This window comes from Chanodichthys erythropterus, chromosome 8, assembly GCF_024489055.1.
Source record: "Chanodichthys erythropterus isolate Z2021 chromosome 8, ASM2448905v1, whole genome shotgun sequence".
In the NCBI taxonomy this organism is placed as follows: domain Eukaryota; kingdom Metazoa; phylum Chordata; class Actinopteri; order Cypriniformes; family Xenocyprididae; genus Chanodichthys; species Chanodichthys erythropterus.
This window is the reverse complement of record NC_090228.1, coordinates 8,637,577-8,661,441: the sequence shown is the minus strand read 5'-3', so window position 1 is coordinate 8,661,441 and position 23,865 is coordinate 8,637,577. Positions and strand designations below refer to the sequence as shown.

Genomic DNA, 23,865 nt, shown 5'->3' with positions numbered 1-23,865 from the left:
TCTTGCTAGGAGAGCTTCACCTTGCTGGAGTTTTCCAGTTAGTTCCTCTATGGATTGCTTTTCCATCTGCTCTCTGCGCCCCGTCTCCAAGTGGAGCTCTTCGAGGGCCTTTTGGAGTCTCTCGACTTCCTCCTGTAGCTCAGGATCAGATTCCTCCGCTGTCCTACGCTGATCTGGGGTTTCGAGGAGTAGCTGATCAAGACGATGTTGGGTCTGAGCCTGGTTCCTCCGGGCTTCCTCAGCCTGGAGCTTGAGCGCCGCGACTTCCTGCTCCAGAAGTGCGTTGCTCCTTTCATTGAGCCTTGCCTGGGCGATGAGGTTGTGGGCGAGGCCTCCGATGAGTCTTGCCCATTCTTTGTGACTGTAGCTCTGCATCGGATCGTGGGCCATCAGTCGATTCAAGTCCCCGTCCAGCTGCTCGCGGCTCAGATGCTGGAGGTCGCCGGCGGCATTGGGCAGGAACGGGTTGGTCATGACGCCCAGCCAGGTCTCGAGATGGTCCCAGTGGGTGTCAGGGCTGGATGCTCGTGACATAGTGGCTTCTACTGTTGACGAGAGAAAGACAGCACAACAAAGACAAGAACCAATGCAAGCTTGTGCAGGGATTAGCGGTTACGTAATACGTAATTAGATAATTCTTTTGTGTGGTTCCAGTTAACTGGTGCAGACAGTTAGTGGAAGGTAGGTTTGACACTTAATTGTCAAACCAAGAAGGACCACGTAGGTCAATTTGTGTGAGTGAGTGCCGGATTTAACTATAGATTTTGACAGGCGGTAGTTCTAAGAGTCCTTTGGCGACTCTCGCTGCTCGGTCGTCTATCTATTACTCAGTTTTCCGTGGTGGCTCTCACAGGTTCTGCTTCTACGTGAACTGAAAGAAACAAACACAGCAGAAAAGAAAACAGAACAGAGTGGATGCAATTAAATGAGAAATAGAGCAGTAAACAAAATAGAAAGGAATAGACGTAGAATAGCAATAAAACAAAATGTGAAGGGCTAAAGGGGAGAAATTGAGCTTAAACTTCCTATCGCCTCTGGGATTATGACGGGGCCAGGCGAGGGCGCCGTTGAGTCATAAAACTGAGAGGGAGGGTATGGCTTAAAAGTAACAGCGTTGGCCAGAACCTAAAGGAATGAAAGATATGTAATATCTTGTAGTTTTCACTAAGGGAAGGGACTGTACGTTGTTACTCTAGGCCTGGGGTGAATTGCGAGTGCCCAGATGAGAACTCAGTGACGGGGCAGCCTCTCCTAGACGTTCCCACACCCGACTGCGGTGTCCGCGGACGTCCTGTCCTTCTTGCACCACGACGCAGCCTCTCAAACAGTGACCTTCAGCACAATTGCGTTTTCAGGCGAGGTATTAACGCCGACGGCCAGATTGGCAGGTCAAAATTGAATTTTTCCCAACCCCTGAGTCTGACCCCGCAGGCAGTTACTCAAAGGGCGGTTCTGTCGAGCAGAAACAGGGAAATTAAACAAAATTGCCTTGGGTTCCAACTGGACTCGTCGCCTCCCTGCACCTGACACACCCAACCTGCTAATGTCTCTGCGTGCTGCCCGTGGTGTGAGGCCAGAAACGTCCTGCGATTCACACACAGGCACGTGTCAGATTCGCCAGGCCAGGCAACTCCACTTCACTGGAACCCACTGGAACAACCGTCAACTCACCACCGGGTGCTAGAGGGCCTTGTCTGCAAGTACACAAACAGTCAAGTAAACACAACTTAATTGTACATTCAAATCTCAATTTAAATCTTGTTTAAACCAAATTTAAATAATCAAGTGTGTAGGATGACAGGATAGGGATCTTAACTGAGCTGGAAGCCGGACAAAAGGCAAAATAAAACAAAACAATTCAGATGCATTTGATTCAAATTTGAATTAAAGCCTGTTCAATTAAATTTAAACCAGTGCATAGAAATAGAATGGGAAAGGAGAGAGAAAAGAAAAACACAATTCAGAGGCACTTGATTCAAACTTGAATTGAACTCTTGCTCAATTAAATTGAAATAAATGCACAGAAGAACAGCGTGGGGCAAAGAGAGGAGAAAGCCTTCCCTATTTGTGAATTCCCTAAAGAGGAGTGCTTCTTGGTAAGCAGAATGCCAACTGATTGACACTACTTAATCTTAAATTACAATTGAATGTTGTTCAATTAAATTTAAAAATAAGTGTATGAAATAAGGGAGGCTTGGGTGTGTGTGTGTATGTTATTGCCAGCCAATAACATACAGGACACAGGACTAAGAGTGAATAGAATACAGCATTAAGTAATACAAGGGAAAGAATTTCCGAAGTAAATAAAGCAAAATAAATAAACAAACAAACAAAAAAAACAATTACTAATAAAATAACATAAAATAAAATAAAATAAAATAAAATAATAACTCAAGAGAAAGAGAGGGAGAAGAACCAACAAAACTGAGTTAAACCAAAGGAGTAGAATGGAGTAACATAAAATAAAAATAGAATAGAATAGAATAGAATAGAATAAGTCTGTGACCAAAGGAACCAAGGAGAGGAAAGGACACACAGATGGCAGGGAATTGACTTCCGGATCCGTCCACACGGGGGAGCACTTCCAGGAAGTGAATTCTCTGGTTGGAAGGGCAACTTAAACTAAATTAAAAATTTAAAACGTGTTTAAACCAAATTTAAATAAGTAAACCACCTTCCAAAAACGATTGGAAAGCATAACCATCAACAAACAGTTATAACAGCAACGTTGAAGTAGTCACGGGCGAATTTGGAGACAATTCAGTTCAAAGTACGGAGAGCAGCTTTGACTCAGAACGTCCACACGGTGGCGTTACTGAGTCCACACAACAGTGAAGTAGGGGGGGGTGCCCCACCTGGACAGACTGCCCTCTGGCGTCTGGTCAGCGTTACTGCATCCACCTCTGTGATATTTTTAAATTAGCGTTTCAGCTGATCTAACTGCACATATCACATACAAACTCTTTTTAGAATCTCGGCGGATTCTTCTGTGCCAGTTCACTGGACTGGTGCAACCTTTTATCCTAAGTATAAAACTTTGGAACCTCGGGGTTTAGTGACCCCGTTTTTGCACAAATTTTAGTGCACAAATATGTAACTGCAGGATAATTCACTGCTGTTATTAGTCACGCTGGATCAGGGCGTTTTTTCGACTGGCTCCAACTTTACAAGTCAAATCGGATAAAGCAGGAACTGTTTTCCGATTAGACTTGTATTTGGTAACGTCTTTTGGGTAGCTAGTCCAATTAGTTACCAAGGGAGCGAGACGCTATTTTTGAATAATTGGACGACACAAATAATTCAATTAAAATAGCGGCAGATAAGGCCTTTGCAGAGATTAAATAGGAAACTCGCTACAAAATCTCGTTTCAGAACACGCTTAATGACGATCAATTCGTTTCATTCAAGCGGAAATTAATATTCAAAACTGTAACTTACTGCAAAGATTGTCGTCCTTCACAGATAAGAGCTTGACATATTAATGGACTGCAGTGTATTTCACGTTCAACAATTTACTACCGTGTTTTTAGACACAAAAGCAGCTTGTTAACGGTGAGTAGTGTGAGGACTCGTGCGTCTTCTCACTGAATAAAGCGCGCATGAACATTAAATCACACACCAATTATTCTACCTTGCTTTTTTTTTCAACAACCAAGTTTAAAACGATGCTCGCGAATACTCCACCAAATAAATGTAGCGATGTACAGTTATTAATCAATTTATGGATGAAATATGAATATCATAATTCAGAAAGCTTTATGACGTTCATATATCGACCCAACGGGGAATTAAACATATATGGTGAATTAACTACAACGAATTATAATCAATCACATATATGATTAGTTCTGGTTGAATAATTATGTGGAAAACTATCAGTTCGTCCACCGAAACGGACAATTATCCACAGATTATCATGACAGAAATGTTATTCTCGGGCCGGGAGACTAACTTTCTATCATAGCCTTCAAATATAGAGCAAGGATATTAGAATCAGAACGTTAAAGTGACTCGGTTGTTGCTAAAATGAGCAAGTGAACAAAAAGCATGGATAAAATGAGTTTAATATACGAAACGGGTAATACACAGGTTATACGGCTAAATGGACACAAGTAAATACAAATACATACAAAGTAGAGGGAAAGGCAGAAACGAAAGAGATGATCAAAGCAGGTCAAATTGCAACAGTTCACCTTTAAGAGCCAGCAAGGAACCTCAGTATTTAAGATCGTAAAAACGTTATACTTGCATAGGTTAGTCAGGGTGCTTGGAGTTTTGGAGCGCTCTGTTTGATAGTTGCTTCTTCTTCCGGAGGTTGTTTCGGCGAAGTTTCAAACGAGGGTTTAACTGTTGTAATATGACCGGAAAATAAAGAAGAGAGTCCGTCTTGACGGCAGGAACCCGTGCAGAAAACTTGTGCCTCCAAAAGACGCGTGTCATGGTGTTTTAAAGACAACAAACCAGAACGCCTTACTGATAACGTCCTCCAATGATAGCGTTGCAATTTGGCGGGTTTCCACATTCCTTTGTCCTGTCTCCCGAATAAATTTATGGTATGTTGAATCAGTGCATTTCCTTCATAGTATTATTAAACATTGAACGATGCATTTGGCAGAAATGTAACGTACATGAGTGAATAGCTCGGATTCACAGCTTTACGGAGAGATCAAACTCGACAGGTGTCGCTCGTCATATAAAGAAGATACACTTTACACTCTATTACTATCGTTTAACATGAAAACTAACCTACTACAGTCAATTCTACGATTCTATACTAGTAACACATACATGCAGCGAGCACTACAATGGCAGGTACATTCATATTTGCAGGTATAATATTTGTGTATACAGTCTTTGTATGTGAGTGTGTGTCTGTGGGTGCGTGCGTGTATTTTCTCTTTTTATGACCGTTTGGAATTCGGGCCTGTCTTTCGAAACCCGATCCGTGGCGTTCGCATCTCCTTTGAAGTCACAGAGGAGAGGTTTGGGACTTATCGAAATAGTCATAAAAAGAAGGTCTCGTGATCCATTAGTGTCTGCCGGGCCGGAATCGATGTAAGATTTACAAACCAAAGTTCCGTGAATTGAGGCTTAAACACAGTTTATGGTGGGACCTGCTCATCCTTGAGACTGTGCAGACCCTACAGTTGTGACGTTCGTGAACGAACCGATTCTTTTGAACGGCTCATAAACATGAACGATGGGAGCCGAGTCGCGGCTGGAGGGGAGCCGTTGTTTTTTCCTATGCGTGTTTCACACCGATGCACACAAATGAGCTCCTCCGCGAGACAGAACAGTTATAGGGGGAGGGGCGCACCCAGCGCAGGCCAACCCTTTATAGCGTAATGATATTAGTTATTAGTTGTGCACGCATCCTTCACGTGAGTACTCCAGTGGAAAAAAACCCTGCGTTCCTCTGTCATTGGGTAGGAGCGGAGCCATGACGTGTGCACGCTGCCGTCACATGCTTACTCCAGTTAAAAAAAAAAAAAAAAAAACAATTTGCAAAGTTTACAGTAGTAATAATAGTATGTAGTATGTAGACATTTCCATTTTATTTATTCTAATTTTATCTGCTTTAAATATTTTTTGTTTTCTATCAAAATGTTCTTGTGTGATAACAATGTTCTTGTGTGGAAGTGTTTGTAGTAAAAGCTGTTTTGCACAGAAATTCATTGCAGCCGGCTTTGTTTTTGATGTTTATTTGTGAGTTTATTAGTAGGTATTGTATGAATAACATAAGTCAACGTAGCTTTACACACACACACACACACACACACACACTTTGTACTAAAGGTAAATCCAAAATAGTGATGTCACTGTCTAAGCAGAGGGATTTGTGCAACACTCTGGAATATAGTCCACACATGACAAATGAGGTAATAATCAATATTTCAGAATAATTCAAACTCAGATATTGGGTTGTGATATCCAAGTTTTAATTATTTGACTACAAATCTCACCTCATCATTCCTCCCAGTGATTATTTCCAGGATAAACTGAGATGCCCCCAAGCTGGCTTCTTAAAACTGACTAAATATTTAAAAAGAGCCAAAAGAGCCGTTCTTTTGAACGGCTCTTTGAAAGGAATGGATCGCGAAGATCCGGATCCCCTCAAAGAGCCATAAATCACATCACTAATGTCCGTCGTAATGTTTATCACCAAATAAAGTTTGGTAAAATGTCTTTCTGCTTGATTTGAAGGTTTTTTTTTTTTTTTTTTTTTTTTTAAATTCTGTTCCTGCACCAGATCGCCTCTTAACACAAATGAATGAATTGCTAATCAAACGGAAAGCTCTAAATGAGCGTCAACGTTCTTGGTAATCTGGGACTTGAGTAGGAGCTGTTTATAAAGAAGCTAAAAGCAACTTTCAGCAGTCTAAGTTTACATGACAAGGTAAAAGTTTTTCGTTCACATGGATCCGCAAAAACTAAATGCTGTAGTTGGTGATTGTCACTTTGTAAAAGACACGTATGCATTTTAAAGTACTTATGCCAAATGCAAATGCCTACAGACTGAACATGTAATACACATGCACATTTCCACAGATATGAGTTTTTGTTTACAAAAGCTTTTCAAAAACTTAACCTATTTTCAAAGCTGTGTTGGTAATGCACCAGCCTTGGGCCCCGTTTCAAGCCCTAACGAAACACTAGGAAAAACATCAGGATCTCTGTAACCCGTGCTTCTGCCAAAGTCCAGAGGGCTGTTTCATAAAAGATGCTAAGAAAAGCGAGGATTAAACTCCCAAACCTGACTTGAATTAACCTAACAAATGAGTTTGGGCTAAAACGGTTTCATAAAAGGTAACTCAAGTTCACGCAGTCCCGCTAATTCGATCCAGGTTGACCTAGTCAAGATAATTTAACGTGCACGCTTTTCTTAAGCAGCCCTAGAGGTCGATCATGGATCAAATCGATCCACCATAGGAAACGGCATACATTTTGTGCTATTTTATGCGTTGGAGACATGGTGTTTTCCTTAGTGCATAACTTACTTTTCACAAGTTTATTCTCCATCTGTAAATGTTAGAAAGTAATGCAAATATTTCCATTTTAAGGCTAAACTTCACACTGAACGAGCGCTGCTGCGCGCATGCGCGCTAAACAGACGGGACGCAATAGAAGCGCATTTTTTAATTCTAAAATATACATTTCGCTAAAATATTTGATGTTGGACATTAAATGTGCCTTATGTACAGTTTCAAACCTACAAGTAAGTGTATTTTTATGATCGTAACTGTAATGGACTAATGTAATGGGGTAAATCAATATACTTTGGGACAATTACTGAGTTTAGATTCATCTTGCCAATTAAAATTTAGTCTGTGCATATTAATTTTAATTTTTAATTTTGTGATTTTAATTTCTGCTCTTCTAATAACCATAAAGAGTACTACTGCCAAACAAAACCAGAGAGAAATGTATTCATATATTTTAAAACAATCTAATTAAATATTGGGCACAAAACATTTAGCCAGTAAGAAAGGAAAACCTATATATATATATATATATATATATATATATATATATATATATATATATATATATATATATATATATATATATATATATATATATATAAAATTCAGGTTGATTAGGACACTTTTTCCCAGTCATTTCAATAGCAAAAAGTCAACCTGAATTCTATATTTTATATATATATATATATATATATATATTTTATATATATATATATATATATATATATATATATATATATATATATATATATATATATATATATATATATATATATATATATATATATATATATATATATATATATATATATATATATATATATATATATGAGACCAGAGTATAGATTAAATATGGGCCTTGGAAAAGGCTAGCTGACTTTATTGTGCTTTGACTACAGTGGGTAGTTTCAGTGTGGACAACAACCATGCATGCCACTTCAGCAGGCTGCATCTTACTCTGTCACTCTTTTCATAGCTTTTGCTGGCTCTGAAACACTCACTTGGTATTTATCCTGCTCTTTGTCTAGCAAAAAAATCACTCATCACTTAATGAAAGCTTACAAATGAAGGCCTGATTGTTTCAGGGGCCTTGTCACAGGTTTATTGATTTTGAATTTCTGTGTTACTTTTGCTATATTTTCACACTTCAAACAATGATTTGGTAATCCTCTTGTATTCTGAGAATGATTCAGTGGGCTACTGTATATAACACTTAATTTTTAAGAAATTACTTCTCTTTAAATGTTTTGTTTCTCATCATACTTACCTTTTAATAAAATATTAAAATAATAAAAATGTCAAACTTACACCAATATATATTTTTATTTAGCACAATTTAGTAAATGTGTGTATTTTATATATTATATATGTTAATAAAGTCAAATAATTGTATGTGAGAGAGTCAGCTGTAATATCATTGCGTTCCTATTGGTCAGTGTTAGAGGAGCTCAGCTTAGCCTGACAGTTAGCCTGCTCCGGAGCAGGCTAGCTGCAAAGTGTAAATCTCCATAGTAACTTAATGTAGATTAATTTAGCCTCCCTTCATGCAACCGAGTCAGGGCTAAATTCAGCCAGGATAACTGGAAAATCCCAGCTTAATCCCTTATCTTGCTTTTGTGCAATACCCCCCAGGTCACTCCCAACCTGAGCGACGCTGAGTTTACACTCAACTCGTTCACAGACCCGTCCATGTCATGTGTATATTTGTGCACCCTACCTTCAGATATTATAAAGGGGACATAACCTTGCCTAGCCACACACCAAACACCAGGACTCAATCGTTCATGTTTCTGTGGGCAATGGGCCAACAGGAAGGACAATATTGTTTCAGAGCTGGAGACAAAGCCTCCTTTTCTGAAGTTGGGTGGTCTTGATGCCACAGGGGCAGCGGGTGAAAAATCGGTCATTATTGTCACAAAACATAGACACTGTTATCCTCCTTTGAGGTTTTTCAGAAGTGATTATAATAATTGGTTTAAAGTAGTCAAATTAAGCATGATCAAGTTCAAAGAGCTTTAATTTGACATTCTCCTGACATATAAGAGAACTCACTGGCTGTTATTAAATGGCATTTATGATGTGCACTTACCTTTTAATATCCATGCAACAAAGTTGCATATCACCCTTGACACTGACCTTTATAAGTTATTACAGAGAAATCCTTAAAACACTCTAATACACTGCTGACAGAAGTGAGTCACACACACAGCACTGTCAGATGTTAAATTGAGAATGGACATTGTTTTTCCAAACAATTTTTGTTTTTTTATAAAGGTTTAAAAAAAGAACTGTTTCATTCCATCTAATTCCATCGCCAGGAGTTTGACTGACAGGTGATCTGACCAATCATGACACTAAATCCACCATTTTGTCTGATAAACAAACCAGACAGTAGAGTTAATAAATTAACATTGGTGGACTTGAATGTAAAAAACCTTGTGCATTGATGTAATTCAGTGGTTGAAACAACATACCTTCTAATGTTTATTACTAGTAGGAAGAGATGATCGGTTCATGTGCCGCTTGAACTAAGACGCTAGGCTACAGAGATCTGTCATGAGTCACAACACAAAGGTAAAAAAAAAAAATGCTTGAAATGGTAGCCTATTTATTATTGTTTGAATTTCTTTAAAAAACATTTTTGTTTCATACAAAACGTAATCTGCTCCGTCTTGTCTGTCAATACGTTGTCATAGTGACAGTAACTAAGTAACTAACCCTTTTTGCTAAGGGTCAAATGAAATAAAAACTGAAATAAAATACAAAAAATATAATGGTTACACGGTGCTACGGTTACACCTGTCATTTACACTACTCTGGCATTTTCGACCCTCAAAAACATAGACTTTCAAAAATGCTGCAGAGCCTGTTTTAGTTTGAAAACACTGAGGTTGCGTTTGAGTCGTGTCCTTGGCGACCGTGTAAGCCATTGTGCAGTTAAAATGCAGATTATTAATACTGCAGCTACCTACATGTGCAAGAGGCAACTGTTTACACTTTTACGCACTTGCCCAGTGTGCCTGAACAGTCATGTGACATGCGTTTTTAGCCGTGTAGTGTAGACGGAGATCGTTTTCATTTTAATATGCCGTTTTAATATGAAAACACACTAGTGTAAATAGGGCCTAAGTTCAAATACTAAAACTGAAATATATAATACTGAACATAAATTCAAGTTCCCCTGAAATCAAAATTTTTGTTTTTTAGCTTTTATTATGAATATTTTAGCCTTAAGGTTATGAAGAAGCTGCTGTGTTTTAAAACAATGACAAAATTAGCATTTAGCAGATATAAGCATCCAAAACGTTCAGTATCTCCCTTCGGCTAAAATTGATCATGGATTTTCATGACATCATATCGCACTTCAGCTTCTCGTCAAATCTTCGATCCAATCAAATGCTTTCTAGAATCTGAAGTCCCGCCCCCTCCTACACTATCAACAGTCACTGAAGCAGCGGCAGAAATTGGTCATTTGCTCAAACATTTACTAGTTGCGAATGGCACTTAGTGCACTATATAGACAATAGGGAACAATTCAGACAGTGTAAATATGCTTTCCATTGATGCGAATGAAGTCTGTTTTCGTGTTAGTGTCACGTGAACCGCCGCAGTGTGAGCAGTCTGCTCCGGTCCAGAGACACGAGAGCACAGGGCGGATCATATGCGCGAGTCGGCACAGACCACAAAAGGTATTGGACCCATTTGAATTCTGCACAGAATGCTGTATTTTAAAGTGATATACAGGACATTAGGAGGAGAAACATTTAGAGATTAGAAGGAAACAGAGGTTTTACAGCTCTGGCCGAGCTGTAACAAACTAAACGCCCTGTTTTAGTTGAAATTAAGTCAACACATTGAATAATGCTGAGCGTTCCAAGACACTTCAGCAGGCTTTTAAAGGTGCCCTAGAATCAGAATTTGAATTTTCCTCGGCATAGTTGAATAACAAGAGTTCAGTACATGGAAAAGACATACATTGAGTTTCAAACCCCATTGTTTCCTCCTTCTTATGTAAATCTCATTTGTTTAAAAGACTTCCGGAAAACACTCGGATCTCAACATAACACCGACTGTTACGTAACAGTCGGGATCATTAATATGTATGACCCCAATATTTGCATAATGCCAGCTCATTCGACGCATTAGGCAAGGAAAGGCAGTATTAACGACTGGATCTGTGCACAGACAAGGTAAGCAAGCAACAACAACAGCGAAAAATGGCAGATGGAGCAATAATAACTGACATGATCCATGATATCATGATATTTTTAGTCATATTTGTAAATTGTCTTTCTAAATGTTTCATTAGCATGTTGCTAATATACTGTTAAATGAGGTTAAAGTTACCATCATTTCTTACTGTATTCACGGAGACGAGAGCCGTCGCTATTTTCATTTTTAAACACGTGCAGTCTGTATAATTCATAAACACAACTTCATTCTTTATAAATCTCTCCAACAGTGTGTAATGTTAGCTTTAGCCCGTTAGCCACAGAGCATAGCCTCAAACTAACACAGAATCAAACGTAACCATCTAAATAAATACTTTACTCACATAATTCGAAGCATGCATACAGCATGCATGACGAACATCTTGTAAAGATCCATTTGAGGGTTATATTAGCTGTGTGACTGTTAACTGTGTTTATGCGATGTATATATAGTTAAGAGCTCGTGTGGCAGAGGAAGCGCATCTCTTAAAGGGGCCGTGCTGAAAAAATCAGTGCATAGTTAAAGGGGTACTTCACCCCTGGAAAGATGAATGTGTATTTAAAATTGGTCATTTATGTAGTAGAAATGTGAAATTATTTTTGAATTTGGAGCTTTCTAGACTGAGAAAAGGCAGAAAATGTATTTTTGACTAATGTGGATGAAAGACAACAACTCCCAGAATGCACTTCTTTTGCTGCCCTTGCGAGGCCACGCCCAAACCATGCCTATCGGTTACAGGCGGCATTCAGGAAAATTCAAACAAATAAATCGTGAGTTAGTTCATACATTTACAGCGAAATGGTGCTAAATTGCTTTGTACCTGGATGTACACCCAAAACCAGGAAAGGACAAGTAAGTTTCCATCATTTTCCAATTAAGTTAAAGATTTGGAGCGATGTAAACAGTGGCTGCGGGCCATCAAACACCCGAAGTTTGGAGATGACACCGTTATAGAAAACCTAAAAAAACGCAGAATATGTAGTCTCCATTTCAAGCACGAGGACTACGAACCAAATATCTTTACAATGAAGAGAACAATTCTGAAGGACACCGCGATACCATCGATATTCACTTTCCCAGAGGACGAACAGCCTGGCCTGATCTATGTCCGTGAAAAAATGCGGAACTACCTGCTTTTAATGGCTGTAGTTTTAAGCCTCTGGCCAAAAAAGCCTCCGATGACCCAAAATGACGATTTTTGCGTCATCAGAGGCTTTTTTACAGAATAAAAATGCATAAATCTCTCATCTCGGGCTGATATGAAGGGTGAAAGCACGCTAATTCGAAAATACTAGTGGTATTCTACTAATACAAAGCTTAATGCTAAATCATGAAGTAACCCTTTAATGATGCCCCAAAATAGGCAGTTAAAAAAATTAATTAAAAAACATCTATGGGGTATTTTGAGCTGAAACTTCACAGACACATTCAGAGGACACCTAGGACTTATATTACATCTTGTAAAAAAAACAATCTAGGGCACCTTTAAAGGTAAAAAGAAAAATTACAAAAACTAATAAAACTGACAGAAGCACATCAAATTACTAAACCTTAAATTCAAATGAAAAAAAAAAATCTAATTCAAAATATTACTAAATACTATAATAGTATGTAACTAACACTAAAATAAGACCCCATTTACTTTCATTAGATGGACAATAATATTTTTTGTGTGTTCCACAAATGAAAGAAAGTTATACAGGTTTGAAACAACTTCTTGAGTTGAAATAAACAATGATTTTTAACTCTTTCAGTTTCTTGCAAAATGTCAACTTCTTCTAAAACTACAGTATGTCATATTGTTTTAGAAGACTTGGAATATAGTGCACGTCATATGGGCTAGTTTTATCGTGATTTTATGTTTAAAAAAAAAAAAAAAAAAACTCAGGTCACTGGACTGTTTTAGTCGTACAGAAAAGAGAAACATGAACATTCTGCAAAACTTCTCCTTTTTTGTTCCACAGAACAGTCATTAAAAAACACTTATGTTATGTTGTGGCTGCAAATATCAATGTCTCAGTATCTGTGTTTAAAAAGATGCTTGGAACATTCCTGCTCACCTGACAACTGGCTGTCCGTCAAAAACCGGCAGACTCCGCCCATGTCCAGAAACGCTCCGGCAAAGGCTGGTATTATGTTAACCTGTGTGAAGAGGTCAGAGTTTAACAAAGACCACCCTGATGGATAGTTTAAAACATTTAAGACAGTTTCTCGGTAATGCCTTAAGATCCTGTGAGATGACTAATGTTCTACGAGTGAGAGAGATTTAATAACTGACACAGTAAGTAGCAGTTGTTCTTGGATCACCTCCAGAACTATAACTGGCCCAAGAGACTCGCAACAGCTGGGATATTTAAGCAAATCTGATCATTATATGAGCATTACTAAATACAGATTTCAGATTAATTGTATAAGTAAAATACAAGAATATATTTTCTGCATGAGCTCAGAGGAGTCGAGGATGCTGGAATGTTTTATAACATGGTCCTGGTTTCTATAAACATTCCCTTTGAATTTCTGGACCAGATCTTATTTCACACGCATTTCAAACAAAAAGGATTTGGCATAAGGACTTGGCTTTTGTGTTTGATTTTCCTTCTCAGTTTCAGATCTATTATAGACCATATTTTTTTAAATAATTGTGCATTACATTGCATCATAAACAGGAATCTCTTCAAGAGCTCTGGATGTGATTTCAGTCAGATAGGGAGTGGGTGGTCTTACCCTCTGGTAGTGCTGCGGATGGGCGAAGTTGATTTTTCGCAGGCAACTTTTTTCAGAGCCCTTTAGACATAGCAAGACAGACCAGTCTCTTCCATCTGTGTTCAAGAGAGAGTGTATTTAGCAAGAGATGAAGAAATACAGTAAGAAAAAAAAGATGGCAAATTCAGCAATGACTATATGCTGATGACAGTTTGACAAAATTAGATGATTAAGGCAGTTAAGCACACACACACACACAAACACAACACTTCTGAATTTCTAAATCGATTTTTTTTTTGTTTTGTTTTTTTGTTTTTTTTTTTATAAAAGTTCATTATTATTATTTATTGTTACTATAGATGAATCCAAACCCTATTCTTAAACATATGTTTTTATAATTTAAAGGCCCCCGACTTTTAATGCATCGTGTTTCCTTCTGGAGCATCAGTGAATGTTTGAACCTTTTTTAATAGTTGAGTTTGAGTCCCTCAATTGTCCTCAGTGTGAAAAGACGCATCTCAAAATCATTCAGTCACTGCTGGAAAGGGTTCAAATATGCAAAAGATGCTGGAAAACTGATGAATCTGCAGGACCTGGAGGATTTTTCTGAAGAACAGAGCTCAGGTTAACTGCTCAGAACAAACAAGAGACTCATGAACAACCATCACAAAACAAACAAACAGTCATAGATCATCCAGGTAACCACACACAGTATTAAGAACCAGTGGTTCACAGACCTTTGAATGGGGTCATTTTAATAAATCCAGCTATTTTTTTTTTGTCTTATGGATTATATGTAAACATCTTTTATGGAAAATATCTTACTCAGGAGAGTACTAAATAAAAAATAACATGCATTTTGTATTATCTCTCTTATTTTGTTAAAAATGTTCTAATTTTCACAGATTCTGTTATGGTATTTTCTTCTGAGACTAAAATTTCCAACTCTAACTCCTCCTAGAGTTTTAACTCTACATAGGCTACTCCAAACGCGGGTCAGATCTTCAGACTGTTCTGACTTAGTGTGCTATATCTTTTCTAACTGATCGGTCTTACGGTTTTCCTAAAAAAGACTGTTAAAGCTCGGAAAAATCCCATTGACTTTCATTGACGGAATATTCAAAAGAGCCAAGACTGTTCAAACTCCAACTGTCAAAATTCAAATTTAAACTACGGAAGCCCATTAGACTCAAAAACTCAATTAGACTCAAGTGCCGTTCTATGTACTATTTCTAATCCATTGAAACTCATAAACTTATCTATATATCTATCATCTATCTATCAAACTAAATCTAGCAACACCCTATCAACCACCCCGAGTACCCTAGCAACCGCATAGCAACACCTTAGTGACCACCCCAAGTACCCTAGCAACCGCATAGCAACACCATAGCAACCACCCTGAGTACCTTAGCAACCGCATAACAACACCCTAGCGACCACCCCAAGTACCTTAGCAACCGCGTAGCAACACCCTAGCAACCACCCAGAATACCATAGCGACCACCCCGAGTACGCTAGCAACCGCATAGCGACACCTTAGAGACCACCCCGAGTACCCTAGCAACCGCATAGCAACACCATAGCGACCATCCTGAGTACCTTAGCAACCGCATAGCAACACCCTAGCAACCACCCAGAGTACCCTAGCAACCACATAGCAACATCTTAGCAACCACTCAGAGTACCCTAGCAACCACATAGCAACACCTTAGCAACCACACAGAGCACCCTAGTACTCTATCAAAATTACTAAACTAAAACTGAAACTTTCAAACTGAAACCTTTTAAAACTGCTTCAAACTTTCTGGACCGGCTTTTTCAAGCCAACTTAAAGTTTGTCTCGACAAACTTTTTTATCTAGTTTTTCTTGCAACTGTATATATATATATATATATATATATGAAGAGTTCATTTGCAAAAACCGATTTACGCCATTTTTAAAAAAAATGAACTAAGTGTTGTGCATTATTCTCCATATATAGCACGTTCTGTACCCTAAATCCATTTTGTCAGAAGAGCCGGTTTTGTCCACTTTCAGGCATCGCAAGTTCACATTTTACAGCAGAAGCCGACAAGCGCCCTTGTTGTTTGTGTACAGAAACCGATAAGTCCGTTTTAGCGAATCAGCGCGCAGTATTCAGGTCAGGTGACAAGGCTTCTAGTCACTTCAAAAAGACGTGCTAGCTGAGGGAAGTTTTATCAAAGCTCACTAAAAGTGATCGAGGATTTATGATTTCGACTCCTGTAAGTCCTTGTACACCATACACGACTTACATGCTGAAAAATTTGTTGTCCTTTTGCTTGTGTGTGTGTGTGTGTGTGTGTGTGCCGATCTGTGTGTGTTTGAGAGAGAGAGAGAGAGAGAGAGCGTGCGTGTGTGTGTATGTGTGCCGATCTGTTTGTGTGTGTGTGTGTGCGCGCGCGTGGGTGGGTGGGTGTGTGTGTGCGTTTGTGTGCACATGTGTGTTTGAGAGTGTTTTAAATGCAATTACTTGGGTTTTGTTTAACTATGAAACTTATCTGCTTTTGCCAAAAAAAACAAAAACAAAACAAAAACCGACTGCTGGAGTTATCTGCTTTTGCTAAAAAACAAACTTTTGATATATATATAAAACAAACTTTCACTGAATTTTAATTTTTTAATTTACCTGCATTTTTTAGAGTTATCTTTACTTAATCAAAACAGCCCAACTGCAGTTTGATTGTTATTACTTGGAATGCACAATAAAAAAAAACATGATTTGTGAGAATTCATAAAAATGGAGTTATCTGTTTTTGCAAATAAACTCTTCATATATATATATATATATATATATATATATATATATATATATATATAAAAACTCTTCATATATATATATATATATATATATATATAAAAACTCTTTATATATATATATATATATATATATATATATATAATTATATATATGCATGCATTTTATAATATTATAAAGTTAATATTTAGATACTAATTGTTATTATTAAAATGTAACTTTAGAATATCTTTACGCAAGTTTAGGATATTTAGGATATAATGTTAAATACCATAATTTTGTTGACGAAAGAGAATATTCCTGAATGTTTCCAAAGGGAGGTTTTGGCATATATTCAGCTCAGCTCTAGGGACAACGATCCCCAAAGTATAGCTAAGTAAACACTGAAAAGTAACACAAAAACGTAAGTAAGGCTGTCAGTATTTTCATTATATGAAGAGGTAAGGAAGAAAGCTTAAGGCTTGGAAAAATCTAAGTTCTAATAATAAAGGCGGCCAACAGTTGCGAAGTCCTTTTACAGACCTAAAACTGAGGACAAAAGATTACATAACACTGTGGCAACACAGCGCAGTCAGGAAGAAACTGAGGCACAGCCAATTTTCCTTTTCGTATAAGATTGCCTTCACATATACTTGACATTCTTTTAACTTTTTAATTTCTTTTGAACTTTGAATTAAAGGAGGGACCCGTTCATGGTTTCGATCAAGACATCAAAGACATGTAGCCCCCTATACGGCCTACGCAATCTCTCTGCATGCAAACACATATGATTTATGAGTGGTGTTTTTAATTCACCAAATGCTAGACCAGAGGTTCAAATGTCCAATTAGCCATCCAGCAGTCACAATATGGTCGGTCCACTTGAAACAGGATATATTAAGGCACATGACAGGTCATATCCTGAGCCTCATTACATGACAGCTTGATTAACCAACCAGAAATAATTCAAATAAATAAATACAAAAATTATTGTTGCTGCTGTTGTTAATAATGATGATAATAATAATAATAACAACAATAATAAATGGCAACCAACCAATCAGACTTAGGGGTAATGTTAGAATTATGAACATTTATGATCCAGGAACAACTTGGTTAAATCAAGTTGTTTGTAATGTTTTTTAATGCATACAAAATTTGAACCACTGTTTATTGAGCTAATAAAACTTCTTTAAATTCTTTGAGAGAGAGAGAGAGAGAGAGAGAGAGAAACTGGAAAAAGCACATCTGGTAGTTATTGTAGTAGTCAGCAGTGCTCCAGGAAATGGGCTGGTGTGTATTTGGCAAAAAGTCCAAATAATTTGTGCCTGAGTGCCGTCCCAGCCCAAACAACAGGAAGTACTGTTTATAGCCAAAGGGAATCATGGGAAATCGGCCTTCATATCCCTCCTGATACGATCACGTTAATTTCAGCTCATTCTACTTTCAAATAACGCTGTTAACAGCTCATCGATTCTAATCAATTCCATGCATTTTAATTCTTATGCTTCACTTTATTCCCATAGTGTCCTGTGGAGTTCCAGGCCAAAGCCTAGACTACAGTCTGTGGCTACTGCATATGAAACAGCCCATAGTTAAATAAGCATCTCCATTAGTCTGTACTGACTACAAAACTGTCACCACATGTGAATCTATGATCAAACGCTTTACACACATACATATACACATGCGCTATCTTAGATGTTTAATGTGCCAGTCATGGATTAGCACTGGAAAGCTCACTGATGCCTCCAGCATTCTTGGCATTAGGATGAGTGTATGTTTTATCAGTAGCGCCTCTGTGTATGTTTCTGGTAAAGTTGTTAGGGTGGAGCTGTTGGCCTGTTGACCTCAGTGTTTTTGATGTGTTTGTCAGGCCTGTCCATCAATCTGCCTGACAGCTGATGACAACCTGTCTCAGTACGCAGAGGCAAACAAACACCTGCCCAGTTCCTCATAAAATAAAATAAAATAAAATAAAATAAAATAAAATAAAATAAAATAAAATAAAATAAAATAAAATAAAATAAAATAAAATAAAATAAAATAAAATAAAATAAAATAAAATAAAAATAATGTGGTGTCCAAAAAAATGAAATAATTTTGAATTTTAAAAGTAATTGCATTTATAATGTTACAAAAGATTTCTATTTTAAATAAATTCTGTTTGTTTCAACTCTCTATTAATCAAAAAATCCTATTAAAAAAATTGTAGGTCTATGTAAAACATCTCATGCACATTGTTATGCTGATACCATAATTTGCCATTCAGTGTATAATATATAATGTAAGTGAATGTATGGACTCACTATGTTTTGTTTGTATTTATTCACCTATAATAATGTGTCATTATTATATCATTCATACAGCAAATATGGTTTTCCAAAAGATTTATAAAACACTTTTATATAAAAAATTGATTGTTTATTTTTAAAGAAAGGGCTCACATTTAACTACCTCAATTTGTGGTAATAGTTGCATGATACTACTTTATGCATCAATATGAATATCAGGATGAATTATGACATAACCAAGTATCAATGGTCGGCGCTATGTGCGTCAAAGACATTTACTGAGACTAAGCAGCACAGTTCGCTTGAGAGGCCTCCATCTCAATCACCTCTCTGTGTCCAGTCACGACCTGGTGGAGGTGGGGAGGAGGGTTTTAGGACCCCAGCTGTGACCGTAAAGAGACCAAATTAACCCCTGAATCACCTGACGGTGGATAGGAAAAACAACAATCCTCTGAGATCATGAGCTAGTAGCACACAACAGAGCAGTTTATTGCATGACTCTCCTGAATACCTGATTCTGATTGGTCAATCGCAGCATTCTGCTGTCAAGTATTTTTGTATAATGACCACTAAACTATATTTTACTGTGTCCCTGGTAGTGTTGTCAAAAGTACAGACTTCGGTACCGAGTCAAAAAATGTGACGATATGAGCATTTCCCCCTAGCATTTTGAGCGTTGTTGAGCGGATTCTTAAACACCTCTGATTGGCCATTGTGTTCATGCACTCAACAGATATACCTGTGATTGGTTACAATGACCATCGCTTCAAAAACATGTTGTAAATAGACTCTCCACCGAGTGCTTACACAGATAAGCGTTTGAAACACAAACACACACACACACAACATGCGCAACAGTCAAGTCAGGGGTAGCTAGGTTGGAATACATGCATACTACATACTATACAGTATGTGCTGTGTACTGCATACTTAAAAAAATAATATGAAACTGCACAGTATTCAACAATAAACATTTCAAACAGTAGCATGCTACATTGTTGTCCTATGACCTCAGTGAGGAGTGTCCATCTTGAAAATATACAATTACTTTGCATTTTTGGTGTAAAACAAAAATCCAGTTCAATCAAAGAAAGTAAAAGCAACAAAAATGTATTATATACAGTACAGTCCAAAAGTTTGGAACCACTAAGATTTTTTATGTTTTTAAAAGAAGTTTCATCTGCTCACCAAGGCTACATTTATTTAATTAAAAATACAGTAAAAACAGTAATATTGTGAAATATTATTACAATTTAAAATAACTGTTTTCTATTTGAATATATTTCACAAAGTAATTTATTCCTGTGATGGCAAAGCTGAATTTCCAGCATCATTACTCCAGTCTTCAGTGTCACATGATCCTTCAGAAATCATTCTAATATGCTGATCTGCTGCTCAATAAACATTTAATGTGTACAATTGTACAAAATTTTTCAGGATTATTTGATGAATAGAAAGTTCAAAAGAACAGTGTTTATCTGAAATCTAATCTTTTGTAACATTATAAATGTCTTTACCGCCACTTTTGATTGATTTAATGCATCCTTGCTGAATAAAAGTATTAATTTCTTTAATTTCTTTTCAAAAAAATAAAAATAAAAATTCTTACTGACCCCAAACTTTTGAACGGTAGTGTATAACGCTACAGAAGCTTTGTATTTCAGATAAATGCTGTTCTTTTGAACTTTCTATTCATCAAGGAATCCTAAAAAAAAGTACACAACCGTTTTCAACATTGAAAATAATCATAAATGTTTATTGAGCAGCAAATCAGCATATTAGAATGATTTCTGAAGGATCATGTGACACTGAAGACTGGAGTAACGATGCTGAAAATTCAGTTTTGCATCACAGGAATAAATTACTTTGTCAAATATATTTAAATAGTACACAGTTATTTTAAATTGTAATAATATTTCACAATATTACTGTTTTTACTGTATTTTTAATTAAATAAATGTAGCCTTGGTGAGCAGACGAAACTTCTTTTAAAAACATTAAAAATCTTAGTGGTTCCAAACTTTTGGACTGTACTGTATAAAAAACATTTCTAGTTCATTCCTCACATTAGAAATGGAAAAGGTCAAGTGTGTTGCTTTTACACCGTGCGTTGGTTGTACATTTTTGTAGTTAACTGCAAACAATCCATGCATCCAGAAAATTTGCATACTGTTATACGAGGTTCAAAAATAGATATTGGTAGCATGCCAGTCCAAACTTACCCAATCTGTCTTGAGCCCATACAGTTTATGCATGCATTTTTAATATGCATTATGTATTCAGTGCATAATATGCACACAATTTTCTGTATGCATTATTAAACATAGACGTCCTATTGCATATATCAAAATAGAATATGATATGCCATAATGAAATGCACCTACCTAGGCTTACATTTTCAGGATGGCAAATGAAACATAAGTATTTTCAGCCATGTTTCAACACACAATTGAAATAAAAATGCTAAATTAAGATATTCAAAGTACAGCATATTAGAAATGACAACCAGATGTTACTTGCTGAATGAGGTCATGTGACAACCATGTAGTATGCTATAGTTTGAGGTGTTGATTGTTGCACTTTTATCACACTGAAGACAAAAATAGGTAGGATTCAGTGTAGTAAGTAGTTTTTCTAGGTAATATAGCCTGGATTTACACAAAAGGGCAGGATGTCACTCTCACCTCTTCTGTCCTGTCTAAGTGAGGCACTGGTCTCTGCATAACGGGCCTGATCCACTCGATAACCCTGCTGCTGTAGGACTCTCTGGTATAATTGGACTTCAGTGTCCGTCGGAGCATGTTGGCCTGTAAGAATAATGGCTTTTCCCTCACAGCTGCGTTGAGAATGATGCACCTGGGAGAGAAATAAAAGAGGAACTGTTTAGCAACTACACTTTTATATTTGAACATACATTTATACCTAATGTTACTTCCTTTAAAACTTAAAAAAAAAAAAAAGTACAATAAACCTGATTTGTAAGTTACAGATTTTCCATGAAGCTCATAACAGGGCTCAACCTATCCTCTGGCTTTGTCACATGTGAGGATCACAACACCAGGGGCTAATCAGAAAGGCAGCCGAGCATTTCAAAAGTACCCTTAATGCAGTCTAGCGTGGTAATGACCTCTATGGGCCATCAAGGTAGGGGGGAGGGCTGAACCCTGTTTTCTCTGAAAGTAGGATTAGATCAGAGTATAGACTTCAAATGCCTTGTCATGTTCAGGTGATGTCTACTGCATAGGAGAACAGTGGGATACGGTTTAGTTTAGCACCCGAGAAAAGTTTGACAACATGAGTCTTATTAAAGTCATATTAAATATAGCACACGATCATCCATTTCTATGTTGCGTAACATATTCAGAGGAACACAGCGTTATTTGGGCAGAGCTTCAGCAGAGTGTGTGACTGAGGAAGGGAGGGGAGCGTTTCCTCTTCTTCAGCATGGATGATACGGTTTCCTTTTCTTTTCTCTCTGTATGTGTTCATCTCTTTTTCTGCAGTCGTGCTGTGCTGTTTGTTCTCTCCCTCTCTCAGTGGTCCACTCCTCCTCTGCTTGTAAATGTTTCCATCTGGGAGCTCAGCCACATTAATGAAAGGGTCCTCAATGGCCAAAGTCAACCCTTGCACCCCATTATTTGCTCATTTAGTTCTCAAAACAGCTTTACTATTACTCATACATAAGATAAGGATTAAAAAAAAAAAAAAAAACTTTGACAAATCATTAGAAGAGACTGTGTATAATAATAATAATAATAATAATAATAATAATAAAAGGGTTATACATTAAGTAATATTTAATATTTAAATATATTTTAATATAAATTATAAAATAAATAAAAAGTATTTTATTTGCATATAATAATAATAATAATGTTAGTTATGCATTAAGTGATATTTCACTTTTATTATTATTTCAGTACATTTTAATGTGAATTATGCAATAAAAATTATAAAATAAAATAAATTTTAAATTATATATATTCTAAATTAATATTAAGATCTATAAATTAAATATTAATCTAAATTAATTAATTATATTTAAGAATTATATTTACATATAATCATAATAACAATAATACCCCCATTATATTTATTTTACTATTATTATTATTATTTGTAAATATAATACTTACATTTAATTTTAATTATATTGGTAACTACCTTTCAACAATACTACTAGTGCTACTAATAATACATAAATAATACTATTAATAATTATTATTATTAAATAAAAGTTCTACATTTATATCTATATATATATATATCTATATATCTATATCTATATATATATATCTATATATCTATATCTATATATATATATATATCTATATATCTATATCTATATATATATATCTATATATCTATATCTATATATATATATATATATATATATATATATATATATATATTTTGATTTTTTTTGGTTTTATTTTCTACCTCATATATTCTTTTATGGATAATATGTTTTTTTAAAGCAATTAGACTTTCACTTGTTGAACAAAATTTGTGAAAAAATTCCATATTTACACTGAAGGATGGACTCATATCTAGAGACAAGAATATCAAGACTTTGACCATTAAGTAACCATCTACAAAACACCCTGGCAACTCCATAGCAACACCCTAGTGTTGTGATGGTGAGTTTTGCATGGGGCGACACCACTAAAAATCTAGTTTATAATGTTTTTTTTTTTACCTACTAGAATTCCAACTTCATCATTAACTGAAGAGAAACAAGATGCATCTAATTTCCATTCATATATACTTAGTTTCCCACTCTTTCTTCCACACATTCCCCAGTCTGTCTCTCTCCCTCCAATCTGCTCCCTCTCTCTTGCCCCTCTGTGAGACCTCAGGCTGCAGACGCTAATCTAAAACATGCAATTACTGGACTGCATTCATTTCACCCTC

The 23,865-nt window shown here is 36.5% G+C and overlaps 1 protein-coding gene across 1 annotated transcript in view; it reads right to left on the bottom strand.

Annotated features, from left to right (window-relative positions):
- The window catches only part of cped1 (cadherin-like and PC-esterase domain containing 1), a 111,223-nt gene that overhangs the window by 80,156 nt on the left and 7,202 nt on the right, over window positions 1-23,865 (bottom strand). The window contains exons 2-4 of the mRNA XM_067391733.1: window positions 21,636-21,807; window positions 13,920-14,014; window positions 13,256-13,337 (exon numbers count right to left, since the gene is read on the bottom strand). Of these exons, the coding sequence (XP_067247834.1) occupies window positions 13,256-13,337; window positions 13,920-14,014; window positions 21,636-21,807 (349 nt within the window). The remainder of the gene's footprint in view (window positions 1-13,255; window positions 13,338-13,919; window positions 14,015-21,635; window positions 21,808-23,865) is intronic.